At 37.9% G+C, this 25110-nt stretch overlaps 1 protein-coding gene across 1 annotated transcript in view; it reads left to right on the top strand.

The window, feature by feature from the left end:
• PDK3 (pyruvate dehydrogenase kinase 3) overlaps positions 1-25110 on the top strand; it is a 60831-nt gene that overhangs the window by 9691 nt on the left and 26030 nt on the right. The window contains exons 2-3 of the mRNA XM_074858591.1: positions 11823-11964; positions 21690-21761. Of these exons, the coding sequence (XP_074714692.1) occupies positions 11823-11964; positions 21690-21761 (214 nt within the window). The remainder of the gene's footprint in view (positions 1-11822; positions 11965-21689; positions 21762-25110) is intronic.

Here is a 25110-nt window from a genome sequence, read left to right as displayed (position 1 = left end):
TGAGACTGAAGGGAAACTGGACCGTGTGGTATTGGCAGTATTTTTATGTAATTGGTATTAACTGTGAGAGTCTTTGCTCATAAACATTAATTTTATTTATGCTGGAGATTTGGAATAACTTTCCCTTTGGCATGTTGACAGGGACTAAAGGATAAAGCAGAGATTTGTTTTTTTCTGGAACAGTTATTGGGAATTATGGAAGTTTTCCATAAAGGTCTGGGAGAAAGTTGTCAAAGCTGTGAGAGCTTAGGAGGAGAGTGTTAAAAATTTGGAATATCTAGTTATAACCTTCAATGTGAAATAGATCTTCACCTTTTATGGGAGGAAAAGGTGATTATAAGCTCAAAGGAGCAAAATTCAGTCTTTTCTGGTCAGTTTATTCTAACAGAATCTGATCAGAGAGCAACAAATGGGGAATGAAGTTTCTTTGGCTTGGTGTTTTAAGCCTCAACTACATTTTAAAAATAAATTTAAATTTGTTTTAAAATTTCGAGTCTCACCAGAACAGAACAATAAATTTGTTTTGTCCAGGATCTCCCGTTTGAAAGCCACAGAGCCCCTTCACTGCCTAGGCCAGAGCTGATGTGCCGCACTGTATGCGCACCTCTTTCCTGCTCTTGGGCTGTTCCCTGCTTAGGTCTTAGTGTTAGTGGAAGAGGAACTGATATAGTCTGAAGAGCCACTTTTTTTTTTTTTTGAGGCTCCTTGCACTTGGTTAGGGATGAAGTCTTTGGGTTACACAGGTAGCTCTAGGATCAGGAACCTGATCTGGGCCATGGTTTCTCTGAAGAACATTTTGGCTCTTTGCCTGTCATATACTGTGGGGAGTGCCTACGATACAGGCAAGACAAAGCTTAGTTGTTAAAATGATTCATCTGACTTTCAACCTACTACCAGATTGCCCCAAGGAAGGACAACCTTGGGTCTTCGTGTCTAAAAACCAGTACAGCCTGTGGGTGGTTGCTTGAGTGCCTCTGCATTATGGATCCTTTAGATTACTGTGCTTTCCCTTGGCAAATGCTTTAAAATATTTGAAAAGTTATTTCATTAGAACCAAGTGATAAGCAGTTAAAGAGTTTTAGATCAGGGAACCTTATTTTAAAAATTCATGCTTTTAATTTGGGTTGTTCTGTATAATATGTGGTACTGGTTTAGAGTTTTTACAAGTGGCTGCCTGATAATCCATTTCTCTTGAGATATAGATATAACGTCTTCCCTTGAGTCTTTTCAGTGACGGGAAGGTTGTGGCTTTAAGAGTTAAAATTAATGATTTCAGTTTGGCTAAGACTTTGATAGATCTGCAGTGTATTGTGCATCTCGTTAATTCCTTCTCTTTATCAATTCCAGTTCAGTAGTAAATTAAGCTGCTTTACAGCACAGTTAGTTTCATTTGGAGGACCGTTTACTTGAAACAAGCTTACTGGAGTTTGCAAGTTATATATTGTAGCTTATTACATTATTATCACTACGTTATTTATTATTACATTAGTGTATAGCTACTGTAGTAATAAATGTAATGATTTTGTCCATGTTGAGCTGTCCAGTTGTGCTAATAACGGCTGTCTGACATTTTGTTCTTAGCCTGCGTTTACATGAAAACGTGAACTGACTTTCTCTTGGCACCAGTATTATTCATCTATATGGCCATAGTAATTAATACACATAAGACATAAACAAATTGACTCTTTCAGATATTTTGGAAATAAGTGGAGATAAGTATATTTTTTATGTATACAAATTGAAGAGTAGTTATTTAATTTTGAACTTAAGTCTAGACCTTTGGTTGTGCATGGGATTTGGACTGGTCATTTAGACAACAGAATTTAGGCTAATGCATTTGCATTAGCGAATGGTATTCTGAAATTTTCCTTTGGAATAGTAAGTAACTGCAGCCATTGGCCTGGCAGTCAAAGAGTGCTCACATCTGTTGTTAGTTGAATTTCATAAACCAAAAATGTTTAATTAAGCTCAACTGTTTCTGTACTTCAGCTCTGATAATTTTTCCATAGGCTATGTCACATGACTGTTGGGAAGTTTAACTGGAAAGCTAGCTAGCATGTGAGCTTGCTAGTTTGGCTTGCATTTAGCAATGAAATGACACAGTAAAAAATCAATGGTTGTACAACGTTAACAACTAAATTCTCATCTATGAACATAAGTAATTCAGATTGAGAAGTCTTGAGCACCTCTATCAGTGCTTTCCCTTAGACTGCAGAGGTGCAACTAGTAATGGGAACTGGACTGAAGAAAAGAAACAAGTTATGTGGGAAAGCTTACTTGCAAACTTTAATTCCTCTGTTTTTCTGGCAGTAGTTGTTTAACAAAACTTAATTGTTCAGACTCGATGAAAGTGATGCATTTATTATAGTTCAGTAAGATCTGAAAATGTTTTCCCATCCTTAATCCTTCAAGTTTCATTTTTTGAAACTTCGGAGTTTCTTCAGTTTCCTTACCGACATAGAACCAATCTCTTGATATGCTGATCATATGTGCCAAGGGAAAGCATGTCCTCAAAACAGGGCACTTCGATGAAAAAATTGTAGGTGTTGGTGGAAGTAGCCTTAGAGAGCAGTGATGGAACTTGGGCTGAAGTTTAGGTCTGAGGTGACTAAAAGCAGGCTGAAAACCTAAGGTTAGTGTGGGCTGGGTCCTGTTCCAACGTGTGTTGGCACAGCTGTACAGACTGTGGTTGCTCTCCTGTAGCACAGTGTGGTAGGTCGGAGAAGGGAATCCCGTTTCAAGACACAGCTTTCTTAGAGGCAGCCTGAGTGAGGGTCAGCAAGAGTCAGCATCTCGTTATGTTGTGTGAATTTTTTCCCTTTGCTTCATCATCTTTGGGTTTTACAAAGCCCTGTCTTTTACCAAGCAAACAAACCCTGTATGCTTTTTGTGGGATTAGTATTTTTAGTGGTTGGTGAGATAAATACCTAGAGTATGCTGAAAATGCCGTTATTTCTGGTGGAGGATAGAAATGCTTTTGGAATTGGGGTTGTTTTGGTTTTGGGTTGGTTTTCTTTTTTCATGGCCACATTTATTGGGGCTGTGCAGGCATAGCTTGTTTGCCTTTAAATATATAGCCCATGCTTCTGAAATGGTGTATAATCAGTGGAATTCACTGATCCTTCTTTAGTTCTGTTTCCCTAGCTTCAGCAGCAAATTAATAGTGTTAGTCTTCGCTCAGTCTATTCCGATATTTTGATCATTTTTGTGTATTGTTTTGAAGATTTCTTCATCTCTCTGCTTCACTTATTTTTTTTAAATTTGCCTGTTCAGGAGCTAAAGTGTTCTGGAAGCTTAAGAGAGTAGATATAGTCAATCACTACTGCCTTCCTGTCTGCCTTCCTTTGTTTTGCTCTAGATAAAAGCAGTAGGAGCAGTTTCACAGGGATAGGAGGTGAAAGGCTTCTGATCTTGTTTCTATGCATTCTGAATGGAGTCCCTCCTCTCAGACATACAACAGGTGGGACTTTGCTGCTTTTGAGTCTTAGTGTGGTATCTACTGTCTCAGCTTGGTGTTAAATACATAGTTAATGGGGAGAACTAGACCTCTGGGTGCAGTAAAAAGACTGTAAAGAGCACTTAGTTTCTTCCTTTCCTGTTTTCTCTGACAGATACGTGTTAGTACTCAGAAGCTACTACTGCTTTTCTGATGTGACCCTGACAGTCCAGTACCTGCTAGGGTTATGACAGCCATATTAAGTTTTTGAAGCAGGTGACTTTGATCATCTATGAAGGACCACTACTGTAGTCTGTTCTCAAATCAGTATTTCATGGATGTGGGAATCTGGCAGCTGCACTGAGAGCATTTGGTAATGTTCTGGAGGAACCAGAGTTCCTGGTCTCATGCTGAGCTTCTGCCCTCTTCTGCAACAAAACCGAGGTTTGTGTACAGCCTTCTGCATGGAACTAATTCTTTTGTAATCTGAATCTTGGGACACCATAATATTGCTCTGGCAATTTGTAGAATTTGCCAGAATTGAATCAGGGTCTACTGCATGTGTGTGAATAGCCCTTAAATTGTGGCTCTTGTTGCAGGACCCAGAACAAGTTTTCTCTAGGTCCAGCTTTGCAACAGCTGTCTAATTCCATCCCTGCAATGGAAGGAACTGAAAAGATACTGGTTCAGAGGGAGCACTGTGGCGAATGATCGTTCTTTCCAATTGAAAAATACTTTTTTTTTTTCCCCCTTACATGCTACAGGCATATGATCCCTAGAGCCTAATTTGGCCTTGTTACCAAAGTTACATTTGTTTTTGATTTCTTAGCACTATGGGGTAAAAGGTGAAAGAGAAAAATAAGGAGATGAGTTGAATCCCAGAGAGGGGAAGATAGATTAGAAGAGAAAACTGTCTGGAAGTTGAACTTCCTGAATTTCTTCTGGATTGAAGGTCCACCAGTGATAATACTGATGTATAACCCCATCTGATGGTATTGCATTTAGAAGACCTAATGCATTCAAGCCTGCTTTTGTGACCTGTGTTGCCTCGAAGCTTCTGGATCATGTTTTATTTATACGTTTTCTTATCCTCTTTTCTGCCTCTCATACCTGTCTAATTGAATAAATGGCATGATTTATTTTTGGTGGAAATGTCTAACACCTTTTCACATTGAAGAAAATCGATTTTAATATTAAGTGCCACCTTCTGCGTGAACTTTTTATGAAAACTTAATGTTTTCCTGTCTATAAGTTTACATATATTCTCAACTTAAACCTGAGCAAGGACAGTCAAATCAGTTCTTCAGGTATGTCATACTTCACTGCATAAGCAAATCCACCATCATTTAGAGATGCTCTCTCATGGATGGTGACCATTCCAAATACAGCAGTGTTTGTGTAGGTACCATTTCACTGTACTGTTACGAACTCTGGCTTGTTTCTATCGCGTGTAAGGCTGTTATATGAAAGGTTGTCCATAAAATATTCTTCACTGCCCTTAGTTTGGTATAAAGTCCAGGAGATCACTGCTTAGATCCTTGTTCAACTAATATATGTTCTTATTTTCACTATGTTGAAGTCTGTATCTATTGTCAGTTTGTTACATTGACTTGTACTTTGTATAATTTGTACATTGGCATGAGTCTCGAGATTGGCATCACAGTCTCTCATTGGTGCTAGTTTTGAACTGAAGATTTGAAGGAAGCAGAGAGGAGGCCATGAATATCCTTATCTGTATGACTTTTGTATAGTGTGACTGATTAGCCCAGAAAGGTAAGATTGTTCAGAAGATTGAAGATGGTAGAGCATTTATTAAACAGCCTAATTTTTTAAACCTTTTTAAAGACCTGCTGTGGTGGCACTTGACATTTCTTTCAGTTTTTGTGCTAGGTATGCATGCAGTAGTAATCATTTGAAATAATTTGAAGATTACTTCCTTCACAGATATCTTGGTTTTTATTGACATTTTTCTGTCAAAGTAACTTCTAGTGTATAACTTAATTTACACAATCTGTACTGCATTTTTACTAATTCTGACTTGCTTCAGTGTTCTCACTTTTTGATTGTTTCTCTCCCTGTGTGCAGTTGCACTGGGTTTTTTGCAGGTGATTGACAAGATACATAGTGATCACTTTCTTCCTCTTGGGTCATGAGAGAATTAGGGCTACAGAGACTGTTAAGCAGTGTTCAGTCAAATCTCCAGTTCAGAGACTGAATCAACTTGCTTAATGTAATGTGATTTTGGGCAGATTTCTAACTTCACTAGTAAAAGAGATGGCAAAAAAGCAGAGCTCGTTGCTGTCTTTTACGGTATTTATCATCAGGAAGTTTCTGTCAAATTATGACTTGAATCTTCTGCAGTTTGAGCCTAATACTTGTTTGGTCCTTGATGGACTTGTTACTGCTGCCTCCTCTGTAGTGAACTGTAAGGGTTTGAAGAGTGTTGCCCTATTCTTTATCTATTTCTTCTTGGGTAAATCCAGTCAGATTCATTCATTCCTTTGTCATGAACTATTTTACTGTTGTGGCCATCTGGATTTCTGCTTGGTCCACCTACGCTTCTAGAGGATGCTCAGAAATTGATGTAATTTAGTGTTGAGTAGAGTGGAGTATTTTACATGTGCTTTTCCTTCATCCTCTTTGGTCAAATTCTGGGTGAAGTCATAAGCACCATAGGTGCCATAGCTTACTATCTGGTAGTTTCTTAATCAGCTGGAAAGCATAACTTTCATTAAGAAGAGTAAAAAATAAAGATAATCTAGCCTCTTGACCCTGAATTAAAATCTAGTCCTTTAGAAAACAGAATTATTTTCTACCACGAAGAGTAGCATGGGACTGTTCCTTGCAGCAGAGTAGACTAGTATGCTGTATGGTTTGTTCTTTATGTTGCCTTAATGTGATACTCCTCATTGAAGGAAACCTGTTTCAGTGCCTGACTTAAGAATTTCATCGGCACAATTTTTCCACTTAAAGTAACAAAACCGAATTACTCTTCAATTGAAGTCAAGTTTTGCTATACTACAGCCACTGGGAAAAAGATATTGATGGTGTGCATAGAATTGTGAACTCAATATAACATGTGATGTCTTACTTTCCTTTCTTTTTGTCTTTGTAGATAAGAAGTGTTTTGCTTCAAGTCTTCTAATATTTCCATTTTCAGTTTTTTAAAAGCACACTTTTAAAGAAATCTATTTGCTTTGTGTGTTTCTGGGCATATAAATTTATATGCATGAAATAAAACATGCTGTCTACTAGAATGTCCATTTTTGGCCATTCTGCCTGCATTAAACATTGATTATCAAGTGAGCAGAAGGGGTTTTAATGAAGTATAATGAATTCTAGAGATTGCTCTCATACTTAATGAAAGGATCAAATTTGCAATGTTGGTAATATATCTGTCCTTCATTCTTCACAAGGTTGCTAACAAAGCAGGATATCACTTAATTCTTCTGTAGAACTCTGTCAGAGTTTTAGCTTCACAAAAATCAATGCAGAACTTTTGAAAACTGAAATAATTGCATTTCTGATGCACTGTTCTGAGAGGGTTTTCTTTTCCTAATGCAGAGTCTTAGGTGCCTAACAGCTGATGTACCTCAGAAATGGTATTTAAAATCTTTAACTCAATGGTTTGAGATGAGAACTGTTATTCCTGATGGATTTGTACATCTCTAAAAGTGGGTTCTTTCCTTCATTTTTATTTTTTCCGTTAATATGTTCAGGACTAGCTAAAATATGCAGTCAAATTCTGTTGACTTTTGAAAGGTTCTGAAGACTTGGACTGTTCTGTGTTCTGACAGGCAGCAGTGTACGGGGGAGGGTGATCTGTTACACAGCTTACTGAAACATTTCCAATAAATATGTGGCTAGAAACAGTCAATTCAAGAAACATGATTCAGACCTTTTGGTAAGTTGTAGAGGATCCAAGACTTCCAGGTGCTGTGGTTTCTTGGGCATTCTCTCCTTTCTTGTGTTTCTAATCTCTCATACATGGCATTGAGAGCTTCAAACTCTTGCTTCTTGATGTTTCTATCATGGGTATAGTGTTGCACGTGGGCCCGTCCACAAATGAGGTGCTGGTGTTGGAAACCTACACAGCTGTCAGTTTAAGGAAATAATTTTTTTAGCTGTTTCTCTTGAAATGAAAATCTTCCCTAACTTCTGACTTGCAGAAAATTTTCAGTATATCACTCCAAAACTTTTAATCTGTTTTAAAGTCTTTAGAAAAACAAAGTGCTTTAAAATCTTCTCAAATTAAAGTATTAAAACCACAAGTTGAACAACTTTTTGTTGTGCTCATTTGTTACTAGTGCTTGAAATCTAAACTTAAGTATTTGATAACTAAGCAGAAGTACATCATATATCATTACTGAGTATGCTATCTCAGCAGATCAGTCTTCACTTAAAGAAAATGAATATACATTTGTATTGAAACACTCTTTAGGATGAAATGTTAACCTAGCCCTTATTCAGATAACTCAAACTCAGCATGAATATAAAAGTTGCGCACAAATCCTTGGTTATTAAAGGTGTAATATTTTAATGAAGCACATTTAGCATTCAGAGAAAGTTGAATCTAAAACTTTGAAAAAGCCTTTGGTGGTTGGTGAGTTAGCTGTTTTTAATTGAACATACTCATTTTACTTAAAAAAATGTAGATGAAAAGCACTAGTAAAAAAGTCAAGACAAAAAAGAACCCTAATTAATCACTAAGAGTTAAATAACGAGTAGTGGACTGATAGTGAAGGCAAAGTCCTTGCTGTTGGTTTAATATCAAGGTGGCAATGGTGTATGGATAATCTTGTTAGAAACTTTTCTGTCTACATCAGTATAGATTCTGTTTTCTCATTAGTTGAACAGTGAGGTCCCACTATCCTGTCTATGGAAGAAACTTACATGTAGTATTTAACCAGTAGTTGCACCAATGTCTGTAGGAGTACTCAAGACAGTAAAATTACAAATAAAATGTGTGTGTGAAGCTTTTTCTTTGTCAGTGATCCTCACATCGCATCTTCTGACCAGACTCTTCTGCAGTATTCCTCTAGTTTAGTGATTCAGTGATTTATATGTGAAAGTTGATGACTCCTCCGAGTTAAAAATGAATGTTAATTTCATATAGTTTAACAAGATAGCATAAAGCTGTATTTGCAATGCATTGCTTCACGTATAAGCAGTGGGCCTTTTATTAGTAATTCATAACAAAAGCAATGCTCCTAGTATATTATAATGCCATGTCAGCATCATACTTCCATGTCATTACATTCTGCCTTGAAGTCTGCTGCTACTGTTGGTCTTCAGTGCACCATGATTAGACAACTCTCTGACACAGCCCCCCGTGTTTTTGGAAATAAAGCTAAATACAGTCCCTGATGCCTAGTGCAGTGTAGTCTGCACTAGGGTGTGAGATTACTGTATTCTTTCTTCCGTTTTAATTCATCTGAAGGTAAACAGGTCATTGTTTTATATATTTGTGTTATTGAGTAACTTCTTGGAGGCTGCAGGATGAATCAAGGAGAGATTATTCACAAGTTTCACTTTCACTTTCACCCTGGGAGAGTGACTTCAAATTCCCTTGAACTGAAACTGATGGATTTAAACTGGCTTTACTCTGTGGTGTTTAAGACAAAAGCCTGGTTCTGGCAATGTGTATTGACCCAGTTGGAATGATGATAAAATTAAGAAAGAATGCTGTATAGTTTGAAAAAAGATGTAACAAATAAAGCAAAAATAGAGCTAATCTATGAAAAAAAAAATCTGACTGGAGGCTGAACCTGCAAATGTGGCATTGCAGCTTTCTAGAATGCTGGTTTTGGAAAGATCTTTAGAACTTAGACTTACCTGTGTATGATAAACTATATTAAGAAAACACCTAATTTACAGACTCAGATTTATTTTTTTTTTGTACTTAGTAGGATGTCCCTCATTCTGACAACTGTGTTTGTACAGGTTGTGAAGAACAGCAGCCAAGGAGCAATGGTTAGGACACAGTATGCTTTTTGCTTCAAAACCTGGAGGTTATCTAATTCTTGCTGATCCTAGTGAATAGCCATTCTCTCTTCCCATGCACGTGCTGTTTGGCAAGCAGATAACTGACCTTACACTAGAAGCTGAAGTAGCTCTGTGGAGTCTCTCAGAAAAATTGCATACAGCTAAACAGCTGATACTCTGACCGCGTTCCCCAAACCAGAAAGATGTACTGAAGTTGTGGTGAAGCAAACCTTCAAGTCAGACAGGCCTGAAACAGAACTTCCTTTTGTTTTCCTGCACTGAGCATGCAAAGGGACCACGAAGGGTTCTGTACCTAAAATGTAGCTGTACATAAGAGCAAGGCAACTCCTTAAAGAGTCAGTTTAAAACTGCTGGGGTGAGACAGGTTAAATAGAGATGTGCCCTTGCTCATGGGAGGAGAGGAAGTGGGTCTCTTCTGCCAGTCCTGCTTTCCAGTCTAGCAGCTTTTGTGGTCTGCCTTGCACAAACCCGGGGACTGTGTCGGTGAAGGGCCCCCATGCCCTTTCAGAGACCCGCAGGCTGTGGGTTCTTGTTTGCCACTTCCTCATTCTCTGTCGGGGCTGTCTTTCATTCCTCTTGCTTTTTATTGTCTAGAAAATAACTAAACTTGCTCTCAGTCTTGAGGGTTTTTCTGGTCCAAAAGTTGTAGGGTGATCTTAGTCAGAGTCTTTCCTGCTGTCCAGCCCCACAGTGTTTCAAAAGAGCTACTATATACAGTGACTTGTGGACAAAGAAGTGTCAATCCTCTATTGTTAGGTGAATTGGTATCTAATTTAATTGAAGGATTGAACTCTGAAATCATTACTGTGCTTCACAGAAAATAACAGTGTAATATCTTGTTTCCTTTGTCTAATTTTGACAGGATGTGTGTGTATTTGTAATTGAAGATGTGAAAATGCAAGTAAGTAAACTAGGTCCAAACGTTTTCTGGAAGAACAATAATAGAATTGCTGACACTAATAGAATTTAATCATCCACTGTTGATACCTAAATGAGCAAGAAAAAAAGGAAACCCTAATCCTTCCTGCATATTCCCCCAAGCTTGTGTTACAGTTTGGGAACTAATCCATCAATGCATGTTATCTATGCAAAGAAGGTGAAAACTCTGCTGTTCAGCTGATTATAATGGGACTGTCTTAAAAAGTATCACCTTGATTGTGCTGGTTGCATTGTACTTGAGTCTTTCAAATTGCAAATCTCGGTGATTATGTGCCTAGTAGTGCTTTTAACACTTTCTGGTTTGCTCGAACATAATTTATAGCTCTTGTATTATGCCTTCACTCACAAATTATGCAGGTGGTTGTACTGGTTATCGTCACAAAAGAAATTTGCTGTCTTTCTAGACACAGAATACTGACTGTTCATTACAAGTAAAACATGGATTTTTTTTTTATTATATTTTTAATTTACCTGGACTCTTTAGAAATTAGTTATGATAGGGAGTTCCTCCACTTGTGAAATGCTGCAAAATACAAAAGTATGTCAAGTCAGGTCTGATCTTCTATCTGAACTATTTTGGCAAGAGTCCTAACATATTATACATCAAATATTTGTAGTTAAAGTTTTATAGGTATCTCCAGTAACTAGTTTAGTTTGAAAATGCTATTAGTCATGTCAAGTCTTTAGGGTGGCTCCAAAGTATTGTTATTTTGCTGGATCCCTTTTGTTTTGTTTGTTTTGTTATGTTTGTTTTTTTAATTTTCAAAATATTGTGCTGGATAAAAATTTGTTCTAAAAGTGAAAGTCCAGGATAATCTCAGCTGCAGCTTTTCCAGATGGGAATGTGATGATGAGCACTGCACTTTCCTTCATGCTGGCTAGTGAGCATCTTGTAGGCTAGTCCTAGGAGGGATGATGACTTCTGGTCTTTCCAGGTGCTGCTGAAATGTTTAAATACTTAGTAGGTTTGAAGAGCTTGTGACATGAAACATCAGCCAGCTGTTGCCATTCTGTTTTGTCCCTTTGTTTTCATTTCTTATCCTCCATTATGTGTGCAGCTTGCACTTTTTAAAAGCTCACTTTAGTAGAAAAGTCATACTGATAAAAGCTAGTATTTTGGGGTCTTATTTCCAGCTAGTATCAAGTCTTTAGTATTTGATGGTTTTTATTTATAGGATGAGACATTTTTATTTATAGGAGAGAGGATGAGATGATGTGAAATGAGGAAGAATGTCAAATAAAAGGGGTTAAGCTCTAGGAAGGTAGAAGTATAACATGTGTCTTGGGAGTGAGAGGGAAGTGAAGGTGGGTATCAAAAGAAACTATTTTTAACTGTTTTTATTTCCATAAGTGGTTTGTGTTGGGTTTTTTAAAATCTTCTTGCACTGGGAAGTCTAACATTTGATCTGCAAGGGATATCTTTTTTCCTTCCTTCTAACAGGTCGTGACAATGCATGTGAGAAGACTTCATACATGTTTCTGCGGAAAGAACTTCCTGTGCGACTAGCTAACACCATGAGAGAAGTCAATTTGTTGCCTGATAACTTACTTAACAGGCCTTCAGTTGGGCTAGTGCAGAGTTGGTAAGTTTTAAAAAAAAGTGGACTAAAAAATTATTGTAAAACTAACACTATGTGTTGTTTTACTTGCAACTCAACTTGAATTGTCTTGAACTGAAGTCTGTTTTCTGCTGTGAATTGTTTATAATGCGTGTTTCTTGTCCAATGAAGCTTCATTTTCTTCTGTTTAATGTTAAGTAAATACTCTAATATGGATCTTAGAGATAAGATCTATAATAGAGTATTTAGAGTCTTGTAAGTTAGTAAAAGCATACTGTTGTCTCCCAGATAATTAGAATCTGTCAAAAACTTCCAAGAGCGAGCTTTTTAAATATTCCTTACTGTATTGCACCCATGACTTCTTGAAATAACTGTTCTTTCGCCTTATTCTTCCCTTGTCAAAAATACTGAAAGAAAATTTAGACCTCATCTGTTTTTTCTCATTGCTAAACCTTTAAAAACATAACCTGGTGTTCAGTGGAAGTTACGGAATGTGACAAAAGTCTGGTGTCATCCAGTAAGTAGCATTCTCCACTGTCATAACTAGTGTATATCCAAAGTGATTCAAAGTTCTGTGATCTTTTCCACAGTAATTAATTTCTAGCCTACTTGCATGTTCAGTGAGGTTTGGAGACTACTGCCTTGTATGTGTTAAGCTCTAAAAATTGTTGTTCATGGGGTATTTATTGTCTCTCTACCTGCAAATACTTGATCCACAGAATTTATGTAAAACTATCTTCGCAGTATACAACAAAATTCCCTTTGTGAATGACAGCATATATAACTGTAACAGCAGCTAATGTTACAGGCTTCTGTTAAGTTCAGTCATAGCCCTTGAGCCAAGAAATTCCGTGTTGACTGTACATTGACTGCTGGGTTTGGTCCCATATTTATCAAGCTTCAGACTTAGAAAATATAAATTAGGATAGGTGATATTGTGTACTTTGGTTTAAATATGTTTGTCTTTGAAAGATAATACTAGCTGTGTTGATGACCACTTCAAACATAATGATTAAGTGCTTCAAATAATTGTAAATGCTGTGGAGCCACACAATAACAATCATGTTGTGGTTAAGTGGCAGCTTGCAAGGTTTGAAGGCTTCATCTGATGTTATGGAAGCTGTTATGGCAAATAGGAAAGAGTAGATAATATGCAGGCCTTTTAGGCTTTTCTGATCTAGATGACTTGTGAAGCTGTCTTTAGTGAAATGTGGACAAATAGGTGAATGAAGAAAAGGAAGTAATTCTTCTGTAGTGACTCTACAGCATAATTCTAGTCCAAATATATGTTCTGTGGCAGATGCTTCTGCGCTGCTAATACAGAGTCTAGCAACATTTGGATCACTTCTGGCAAAGGAACTGAATGGGTGTTTAGACTGGCTGCCCCCTTCAGAATTTTTGCTTAGAGGTTTGAGAACTCATGGGATGACTTTAATAGCTACAATAGAGGCTACTGACTTAAAAACACACCAAAAAGATCTGTCTCAAGTGTATTAAAATATATAATGATTGTAAGATACGTGTCCAAATTGTGTATTTTATACGATAATGTGATTTGCACTACCACAGCTATAGACTGATAGGTTTCTGCTAAATGGTCCAAAATACCAGACTTTAACATGATGAAGAAGTTAAAGTGGACATCCAACCCAGAGATGTAAGTTTGAAATCAGAATGTTTGTCATAGTGTTCTTCTAATTTTGATTCTCAGTTACCTAACAGCTTTTGTGGGAAGGAATATCTTCACTGAGATAATATAAGAGTATTTTTGTGATCTTATGTTAGAAGTAACAAAAGTAACTGTAGCATGTTGTTTTCCTGATTATAGATGTTGACTTTTTATATTTCTGTTTAGAGGCTTTTAATTGCTTTTTTAAACGCTTACCTGTGGATTATAAATGCTAGTGATATACTGGTGATGAACTTTGGGCAAAATTTACTGGATCGGATAGCTTCTAAAAAGATCAAAACAGTTTTATTAACTTTGGTGTGAATGACCTTGAGTATTACACAGCTATGCTGATAGCAGGCTTTAAAAGGTATTTATAATTTCTTAACCTAATGTTTAGACATACCTAGAGAGAGATTCCTGAATTTTGTGCAGTAGAATAAATAAATGTAAATTTAGCTGTTCAGCTGTTTTGTGAACTTGTAAAATGAAAAAACCTCTTCTTGACACACTTGTTTGATACTTCAAGAAAAAATTTTTTTTCAGATCAGATTTCATGATCCTTTATTTTTACTATGACATAGCTTGAGGAAGCTTGACAATTTATCAATATACAAACAAAAAATCTGATGTACACTTGAAACAAGTGAGCAAAGACATTATTTAATGTAATACTCATCTTAATCTGTTTATTTGCTAATTTTCAGTAATTTATGTGTAGATACCAGCATATTTATGATTTATGTACGCTACCACTTTGCACTAGAAGCCTGTGTTTTCATGTGCTTTTGGTGAGATTCCAAGTGAGCTAGAGCTTTAAAATTTGAGTTCCCAGTCTATTCCTTAATGTCAGCACACCTGAAAATACAAAAAGCTTCTAATCTTTAAAAAAGGTTTTATTAAAGTTAGAATAAGGTGGCTCTGTAAATAGATGGAGCTTAGGTTTGGTGGAGTAAGAAAACAAATTAACCCTGCCTACTGTACAGCATGGATCCTTTCCTGTCAATCCTCTGTCCAGCTAGGCAGTGACATTATGGATTGCATGAATTTCCTAGTCCCTTATAGGTCCCTTGGGAAGCAGCCTCATCCTTTCACTTCTGGGTATTCTCAGAAGTATTCACATCTTTCATGTCTGAGTATTCTCAGAAGTGCTGAGTATTCTCAGAACTGCTCCCTGCTGTGGGCAAGTCCTGTTCTCTTCTAGGTTCTCTAATCCATCTTCATGGTCATGCTCCTTAACTGCACTGTGCTTCTAACAGATTTTTACAACTGATTGCTTCATTGATCTGGGGAAAGGTGCTCTTTTTTTTTCTCCTTTCTTTCTGGGTTCTTTAGCCTGATGTGTGCAGCAATTAGGATAGGTAAGACAACTGTCCTTCCTTTGTGCTACTCAGCTACGCTTTTCTGAATAAAGCTGGTATTACCCACAGAGTGAACTATGACTAAAGAAAAAAAGTTTTGCATTTCAGCCTATGCAAAGGTAAAACATTAGCTCTGTCCCAGTTCAAGTTTATACCTTCATTTATGTGCATGTTTTGCATGAGGTCACAAGGCAAGGAATAAGCGAATCAAAATAATAACACAGTTAATATGTTCTGGCTGTTGAACTGCGGTGATTCCAAATAAAGGACAGATCAACAAGAAGGGTGCTAGGGATCAGCAACTTATTTTCAGTTTTTCAAAATTAATGGGCAGCTTCCTAGTTCCAAAGAAGTAGGCCTTTTTTAGGCCACTTTTTGAGAGGGCCATCCCTAGCTAAAGTGCACTGCAGGTAGGATATTGAACATGTGGCAGCATTGCATAATGAAGGATATCATCACTAAGGCTATGTGATAAGGGAAAATAGTTACAGTAAAACCTTAAAATGGATAAGGTCAGAGCCTGTAAAATATCTAAAGTGAGTGTGAGGTTTGCACAGTATGCTGCTCAGTCATGTCTAAAATTCATGTTTTAATTAACCCCGACCAAATTTTACTACTTTTCTTTAGTACTGTCCCTGGAAGAGGCTATACATTTCCATTTATCTCCTTGGAAAGACCCATTTGAGAAATCAGTGCAGTTTGGGGATTAGTAATTGTGTTTTCTCTTATTTTTTACATTCAGACTATGCTAACAAGATTGTGTTACCATGGAGATATGTTTTATCTTTTCAGTGCTTAGGTGTTAGAGAGTTTCTAAAGTAAAATCTTAGTGAAATAAACATAGGGAAAAAGCAAAGGTAGCTTGCATGAGTGTGGAAAAAAAAACCAAACCAAAACAAACCCTGGAGCTGACATTATGGGCTTTTACAATGATTTCATGTATGAAATGTGCCATTCTAGAATTATTATATTTGGCAGACTAACAAGAATTCAATCTACCTGGCAGTAATTAACAGAAGAACAAGGCTGAAGGGTGCTTGAAACCAGAGAGCTTGCCCAATGAATTGTAGTGTATTGTGATAAAAAATTAAACACCAGAAAGACAACAGATTTGAAGGGCATAGGCTTTGATTTCTGCTTTTGATGACTCACTGAAGATAGCAAAATATAATTGACATTTCCTTTTTTGTCTGTGCTGGTGGTTTTTTTTGTAAATTTGTGTCCTGTATAGTTGTATTCATTTACTAATAATATAGCAAGTCATCCCTTATTCTGGTACTGTTTTCCTTTATTCTAGCTCGCTGGTAATTGTGTGTGAAGTGTGTTTAAAACATCACAAGATCTTGCTTTTCAGTGCTTGATAAATCCTGTAGTTGCCACCTCCATTTATCCATATCTGTGCCCACAGTTCAAATCAAAAAGAAAATTCAAGGAAATAAATGAATAGTATGAAAGGGGAATTGACCCTTTTTACACACACTAGCTATTACAGGAGTGAACTGCATTACTGACTGCTCATTGATAGGCAGATTGTAATGTTGGTGGTAGTTAAGACAATGTTGTGAATTATTTATTACAGCTAACCAGAGTTATAAATTTCCTTTTAAACAAGTTTTAATTTAATTTCTTTAATTTTGAGCTGTTTGGGAGGGAGTAGGGTGGATGAATTTTGTGTAAAAACTGAAGTTACAACTGGATAAAAGATGTACAGCGTTTGCAGCTCTCAGTTGTTTTTTTAGACTTGGGATAATATACAGGGTATTACAACATCCCAGGTTGGGTGCCAATAGTGGTAGGCATTGGACAGTAGGTTAGATTTTTGATGTAAGGTTGCCTTTTTCTAGCTTCATTTAGTCAAGGGATTGGAAGAAATCTGAGCAACTTAGATTTGAAGTTCATAACGTTTTCTCTGAGCTGATCCCTCTAACTTGCTGGATACAGTGCTTATGCTAATGAACTTGACTTCTAAAGTAATATCAATTAGAATCAGAAAGAGATATCTAAATATTGTTGATAACCCTATCTAAAGGAAAAGCATTGCATGCTTCCATAGTTTCTGCATCACCACAGAGTTTAAAGAGAAATTACTTTAGTGTATTTATAAATTTCCTTAGAGCATTTAGTTTGTGTAATTTTCCTTTGTTTCAGAAACTCTTAGTTCCTCATTGGTGCTATTTGAGCCTGCAACGTAATGACCTCAGAAGCTGTTTTGCCTGCTGGTTATGCTGAAGACTGGTGACCATGTTTGGCAGCTTTTTTCTGGTTGAGACCTGCTTTAGTCTTTTTCTGACTGAGACAGTTTTCTGCACAATTATTTCTTGCATTAGATGAAACACTTGGCTTGCCCCTGCCTGATACTCCTGGTAAAAGCGCTGATCCTTCAACACAGGAGTAGTGTTGTTTGATTATTCCAGGGACTGCAGTCTTGAGACCAATGTCCCAATAAGCTAACAGAGTACGAATCTCAGTACAGCATACCAGTAATGGTAGGCAACAATCAAATCCACACAGCACATAAATCAGGTAGTGCCTACTGTCAGTACCAGAAATACTAATTTCTGTTTTATCCTCAGCATTAGCACAGAATTGCTGATGTTTGAGATCTCTGGTAGGAGGTCTGTAGTAAAAAGTACTTGATGTGTTGCTTCTGAAGTGTGGTGGTTGTCCTGGATCTTCAGAAGCAGGACTTTTGTAATATTGTATGATGACAGATGGGGGTGAGCAACTTCCTAATATCCTCCTCTGACTTACTTTGTCACAACAGAAGTTGTCACTTCTTTCATGACACAGATTTATTGAAGCATCTGGGAAGAAGCTGAGAGAGCTGAGTATCTCCTTGGAGATATTCAGTAAGCTGCCTGGACTGCTCAATCTGAAGAGGAGCAGGTTTTGGGAGTAACACTGATAATAATTGTGTATTACTAGTGTGTATGAATACCTAATGGGCCAGAACGAAGATGATGGAGCAAGACTTTTTTCAGTAGTGCTCAGTGATAGGACAAGAGGCAATGAATACAAATTAAAGTACATGAGATTCCATCTGAACATAACAAGAAACTTTTTTACAGTGAGGGTGATCAGACACCACAAGAAGTTCGCCCGGAGAGGCTGTGGAGTCTCCATCTGTGGAGATTTTCAAAACCCAGCTGAACATGGTCTTGGACAGCCTGCTCTTGCTGACCCTGCTTGAGCAGGGAGGTTGGACTAGATGATTTCAAGAGATCTCTTTCAACCTAAACAATTCCATGATTTTGAATTTCCTTGGAGAGCTGGCTTGCAGACCTGGGTGTTCTGGGGAGGCAGAAAGGACTATTGTTGCCTTTATGGAAATTGGTGTAGAAGAGTGGACTGGGGGTGCAGGGAAAAACAAAGAGAGGGCAAGGAAAAAAAATAAAGGCCTCCCCAAAACAGGGAGGATGGCAACAGAAATGAAAGTAGGAAGGGAAAGGATTTCAAACCAGGAGGAAGGTTTGAAAGGATGGGAGAGGGGAGCATAGTTAGAGGGGTGGCTGTTGGCAAACTTGCTGACACCTACAGCATTTGGTCTTTTATGTAATATGAGAAACACTTTACAGTGTGGAGGGTACTTGTGACAGTGCATAGTCTGCCTCCTGGCATGTGTTATGCGTGTGCTGGAAAAATCATAGTGTTTTGGCCCGCATATTGGTTCAGATCATGATGGCTGACTTGTGCATCAAATGTGTGAAACCCATCTACAGCAGCTTCCAGTTTAGTTTCTTCTGAGAAGAACCTGATCATTCTGAAAAGAACCTGATCATTCTGAGAAGTGCCAAAACCACTCTGCAAATATAAGCAGTGTGGATTCAGTGAAGATTGTTGGGAGATTCATTTCAAAACCATACCGTAGGTTTAGATTCGGAAATAAAAAATGCTAATGTAGACAAAGTCATTGTGTGGCAAGAGATCAACCTGTATTTGAGGAATAGAATAAGATTCCTTAACAGAAATTATGCAGGTATTTTTTGGGTAGATTGCTTTTCCCTGTAGAATCAAATAAATATTGTGCATGATTTCCTTTTACTGCACAAAAAAATTTAAGACAGCAAATATTTATTTAATTACAATGGAAGATCTTAGCTTGCTTGTTATACTACAACCCACAGCATGAGAGAACTAGTCCAGTCTGACGATGCTGGTGGTCTTAAGTCAAGTTACATGGCTTTTTTTCATTCCTAAATGTATTTGCAAGAAAAGGATGCCACATGAATGATACTCTTTTTTTCTATTTACAGAAAAAGTCCAGAAAGTCAGTTTCCTCTTTGAGACAATTATGGATTGAATGACTTAGATATATTCTCATCACCCATCCAGGAAATGGTGAAGGAGGTAGCAAAGACTGGTTGTGGAGTGTCATGTATTCACTGGAGGCAGAGCAAAATTAGGTACAGGAATGGGTCTTAAGCATTGCTTCTGCGTGACATAGCCTGGTTGGTGAGAAGTCAAAAGCTCATTTTACTGCTTCTATGGAGCCGAACTGATGCTCTGAGTTGCCTCAGTGCCTTGTCCACCACTTTCCCATCTTTCATTTTGGAGTTCCTTTGCTGATTGTTTATTACTGTGTTTTGCTCACTGTAATAATGGCACCTTTTTTTCCATCCTGTACCCATGATTAACTTGATTGACCTTGATTCATATGAGGCAAATGATGTTGAAGAGCATGTACCTCTTTGAAACAAAGGAGTGAAGGTGATCATAGTTTGTTACATGTTGAGTCTTGCAGATGAAGCAGTTGAGTTCAGACAGTAAAGCAGCTTTTTCCAGTGAGACTTAATAAAAGGGGAGTGCGTGCAAGGACACATTCTCAAAGGAGATTAGTTCTCATTCACTCTTTCACAAACTCAGTCCTTCCTCCAGCTGGCAGTCCTGATGATTCTTCCTCTGCCCCTCTATCCTTCACATCACGTATACTGTTCCTGCATAGTTAGAACTGCTTCAAGTATCTAACTGCTAAATGTTGCACTTTTCAGGAACTTATTTTCAGTGGATAGTGGGGCTATGGCTCCTGAAGTTACTGCCTGTTGCCTGAAGTGACCTTAGGCAATTTCTTGCATTCCTGGTTCTAAACTGGTGCTATCTCTTAACAGTGTCAAAGAACATGTTTTAAAATGATCAGTACTAGAGACATCAGCTACTTCCCAAGCTTGTAACTGACAAACATTTGGGGGATTTCTGTATTTATCTGTGATGGCCGCAGGAGGACAAAAACACAGAGGGGCAGGAGCTAGTGTTGCTTGCTGACCATGTTGAAAATGTCAGTCTCCTGGGAGAAATGTCGCAGTGACCTGTGATGGCTACAACTGAAATGGGGGGGTGGAGTAGCATCATGTGATTCTGGAGGGAGTCACGTAGACAGCAGTGCTGTCTTAAGTTTTGCTGTAGCTTGAAGTAGGGTGAAGTTTCATAGCCTGCTTAAGCTGATCTTAACATAAAGCTGCTACCAAAAGAGATTTTGTTGTAGTGTGAAGTTATCCAAGCTTCAGTGGCTGGGGTCAGTCTCATAGGCACCGAGTTTATGCATAGACCCTCTGCTGAGCTGATCTAGTGGGTTGCTGCTACTGAAAGGGGAAAGGCTTGGTCACTTGGTTTGCTTTTTCCTTATGTAAGCTTTATGGTTATCTTTTCTCTCTTGTGCTAGTTTTAGCCGGTTAGACCTTTCTATGAAGTGTTTTCATGTGTGAAAATGATTAAAAAGCCAAGACAAAACTATCCAGCTGGCTGTTTTGCTGTTGTGTGGTTACAACTGTTAACACACACATCTGAGTAGCACTGATGTTATCATAGCTTATGTGACTGTGCTTAACCAGGGCAAAGGGAGGGCAAAAGGGAGAAGAATGACAGCTCCTTCTGGTAACACTGAAACCCTACCTTTTATGTGTGTGATTGATACCTTATGTGATTTTCTTCAGGAAACAGGTCCCAGTTCTGTAATCTTTAAAGCTACATGTATACTGTTAAATGCACCTGCTTCAAGGGGTGATACCTGGTCCTCAGGCTCAGTGGTGTGATGTGGTGGCATTTATACTGGTGTTGGACTAGGTTCCTACAGGCTGGCTGAGTTCGTGCTGAGTAGTACTTTCCTTTAAATCTTTGGGTCCTGTGTGGTGAGTGTATGAGCTAGGGAGCAAGCTGTGTTGTGTAAGAGTGGTGCTTTTACGAAATTGAGGGTTGTGTCATGTGGCCTGAGGTACAGGGTAAGAAGATGTGGGAGTGTGTGAAGGGGCGTACTCTTCTGGAGTACTGTGGTAGGACCCGCTTGGTGCAGTCTTGTTAGCATGGCTTTTGGGGAGTGTTTCCTGGAGCTTTATTTTGGAAGGAACGTTGGATCGTTCTCTGAGGAAGGTGGGAGCAAACTAACATCGGTACGAAGTGGATGACCAGGAAATCAAGATCCAGGGATGAACTAAGTTACCTGAAATTACAGACCTACCTGAAGAGAGGGTTTGCTTCTGTTAACTTCAGCTTGATTTATATAGCAGTTTTCCTGAATCATGGACTGTCATAAATAATACTTTTAAATTCAATATATTATAGTTGCTTTTTTTCTCTTTGTTGCCGCGTTGCTCTTCATTTTAGCCTTTGCAGAGAACTGTATACTATGCTTCTGTTTCAGATGAGGTTGTAGTCTTAAGATTAAAAAAAATTCAGAAGTAATCTAGGTGTAAGTATTTTAACTCCTTTATCATTTTTGTTTATTTCAGGTACATGCAGAGTTTTCTTGAGCTTTTAGAATATGAAAATAAAAGTCCTGAGGATCCTCATGTTCTGGATGAGTGAGTAATTTGTTTTCTTATGGTAGTTCATTTTAAAATAATCTGTCTCAAATGACAAGTGGTTTTGTACTATAGGATAACAGTGACCTTATTTGTAAGGTAGAATTTGTGCAGCAAAGGCCAAAATTGTGATCTGGACTGGAATACAGGAATCTAAGTGCTTTTGAACAATGTATTTTACACTTCTACAATCTAATAGTTTAAGAAATGACATAAAATGCTTCCTCCAAGGCTGTATGGGGAAGACAACATGCATGTGAGAATATACTTGCATATCAAATACTTGTGACTAAAATGTCATTTTAGTATACACTGAATTTACTCTGTTGTATGTAATGTATATTAATACTTTGATTTTTTTTCAGTTTGAAAACATGCAATGTGTCAGTCTGTTTTTATCTGAAAGCTTCTTAAATGGACTTCAATTATTGGTGTTCATCTACCTCATTGAATATTACTTACGTTTTGAGAAGAAAGGAAAGCTTAGCCAATTTTCTTTATAACAAAATCATATTAAAATTGCTCTTTGAATGTCTCCTTGAAATTTGTATGCATAAAGCAGAAAAAAAAAAACACCCGTATGTGAGAACGACAGGTGCAATATATGCATCAGAGACTTGAAAACAAAAAACTCAAACCAAACTCTTCCCCTCCAACACTAAGGTCTCTCGTTACCCTGTACTGTATAGCACTCAACTTTGTTTCAGGGGATTACTTCTTGAAGGTTTTTTTTTTTGTTCCATTGATTAGTTTTCTTAGGGTAGCTTGTCTTTGAAACTTGAATTTCTTTTTAAGCTCTGGAAGTCTTGCCTGATCGAGCAGAGCTTTATAGGAAGTGTTTCATAAAACATCCCGTAGTCCAACAAATGCTCTGTTTCTGCAAGGTGTAGCCTGTGCTGTGCAAAAATGGTGTTTTGTGTTCGGTTAGTTTCAGATACCTTAACTGCTATGTTAAGTAAGGATTTTATTAGGTAATGCATTTTAGATGTTACGCTCTTTTGGTTGTGGGCACGTTATCTGAGATCTTTATGCTCTATTTTTTAAGTATCAAGCAGTACATGCAGGAGAAATTCAAGTGCATGAGTACCAAATTCCCTGCGTGGCAGAACTGTAAAAGGAGCCGTAAGGATTATAGACTGACTGAGTGAATTGCAGTGTTATTGAACAAGAGGGAAGTAAATATTATCTCAGTGCGAGTCCTAAGCTGGAATACTGTCTTCAGTTCTGGGTACTACCTATTAAGAAATTAAAACACATGTGGACGGTATTGATGTGAAAGGAACAAGAATTAGAGACTTGAATAGTTCCACCTCTGAATAATGTTGAAGGCATTTGTTTAGACTGGCAAAAAAGAGATTGAAGTGGGAGACACTGGAAGTCTGTGCCAAAAAAAAAAAGTCACTGGAATAAAGGATGATTGGTTGCTGTAAGTTAAGTAGTGGAGAATTAAAAAATGGCTGATTTTTATTAAAGTTGAGATAATACATGGGGCAAAAAGTACAAATTCTGATATTGATGAGAACAGACTGAAAAAGACCATTTCAGAAGGCTGTAGAGCATTCCATTCTAAAAGCTTTTAAGAATAGATTAGATAGTGTTCAGTGATGTTTTAGGCATGCTTATTCTGTAATGGATAAATCAGATGAACTTTTCGACTACCTCTAGCTGTTAGATTTTGTGATTCTGTATTTACAGCCTGTTTGCTGATGGGACAAGGATTTCTGTTTGAGACTAGGTTAGCAGTAAGTTTTCCTACTGCTTGACTTAAAAGAACATTTTGAGTGGGATTAAGTTACCAAAGCATAGGTCTGTTGCTTTTTGAGATGGCTTAAGATGTCCTACTCATCTAAGTGAGCCTGGCAAGTGTAACATGGGTCCTATTAAGCCTATAATGTTGTAGATGTTCAGGTGGAGGCAAGGTGGTTACGTAGCTTCTGGTACTTTAATGTTCTGTATTTAGGTAACAGAATTTCAGCTTTTTATGGACTTGAGAGGTTCAAGGTAAATCACAGTATATACACTTTTCAAAAGGTTGATGAACATTGAGTTTTCTTGGAGATCTGTTTTTAGAGTCTTGTCCTGGTTTAACCAGGATAGGGTTAAGTTTCCCCAGCAGTGGGGGGGGAGCTCTAGCCAGTTTATTCAGATACCATGCGGATGTCACATCCTAGCGCAGGGCACGTGGTTTTGTACATCTGCTCCTCTCACTGCTGTATTGGTAGATATTTTGCTCTGTTCATTGTGATCACTATTACTGTTATTGTTGTTGTTTGTTGTGTTGCTGTTGCTCTGTTGTATTAAACCTGTCCTTATCGGGGCTTTGTATTTCACTCCCTTTGTGGGGGAGGGGCAGCGGCCGCATGGTCTCGGACCCCGGCAGGGGCTAAACCATCACAAGTCTGTTCATGATTATCAAATGAATTATTTGATTCTGCCATATGTATAACATGCATTCTTGATATTGTTTCATGGCAATTGGAAATATTGTTTGAGATGCTCTATATTAATATGATATACCACATACTTGCTGAACCAGATATTTACTCATTTAGCATAACTGTTAAAATCTTTGAAATCTTGCAATTATTGCATTATCTGTAAATAAGGATGTTGGGGAGTTTTTTTGTTACCTACTGAGGTGAAGTCCAGTTAGGGACTTTGACAGTAAGAGTCATCTTTTATACTGAGTTTGGCCTGTGAAAAGAGATGTAAGATGTGTTACCTGATTAACGAGCAAATTTATTCTTGACAGTATTGGGTAGGCTACTGTCCTGGTTTAACCAGGATAGGGTTAAGTTTCCCCAGCAGTGGGGGGGAGCTCTAGCCGGGTTATTCAGATACCATGCAGACGTCACATCCTGGCAGGAAAAAAATCGGACGTCACATCCTGGCAGGTCACATTTTTGCCTGGAGCTTGCACTCATGGTTTTGTACATCGTGCTTCAAACTGCTGTATTTGGTAGCTATTTTGCTCTGTTCATTGCTATCACTATTACTGTTATTGTTATTGTTGTTGTTTGTTGTGTTGCTATTGCATTGTTGTATTAAACCTTTCCTTATTTCAGTCTTGGGGCTTTGTATTTCACTCCCTTTGTGGGGGAGGGGCAGCGGCCGTGTGGTCTCAGACCCCGACAGGGGCTAAACCACCACAGCTACCTAAGATTAGAAAGTCAGATTTATTTTCCTGCTCTTCACATGTCATCTGTTCCTAACTTTGTGAAGGTTATGTCATTTAACTGGATATTGAGCTGTAATTAGCTATTTTATCTTGTAATAACCCACAGATAAATCTAACAAATTTCTCAACTCCTGTACCTGTAGTCCATGTCACTGCTGTCTAGCCCTATCC

This window comes from Strix uralensis, chromosome 2, assembly GCF_047716275.1.
Source record: "Strix uralensis isolate ZFMK-TIS-50842 chromosome 2, bStrUra1, whole genome shotgun sequence".
Lineage (NCBI taxonomy): Eukaryota > Metazoa > Chordata > Aves > Strigiformes > Strigidae > Strix > Strix uralensis.
The sequence above is the reverse complement of the archived record's forward strand: the minus strand, read 5'-3'. Positions and strand labels throughout refer to the sequence as shown.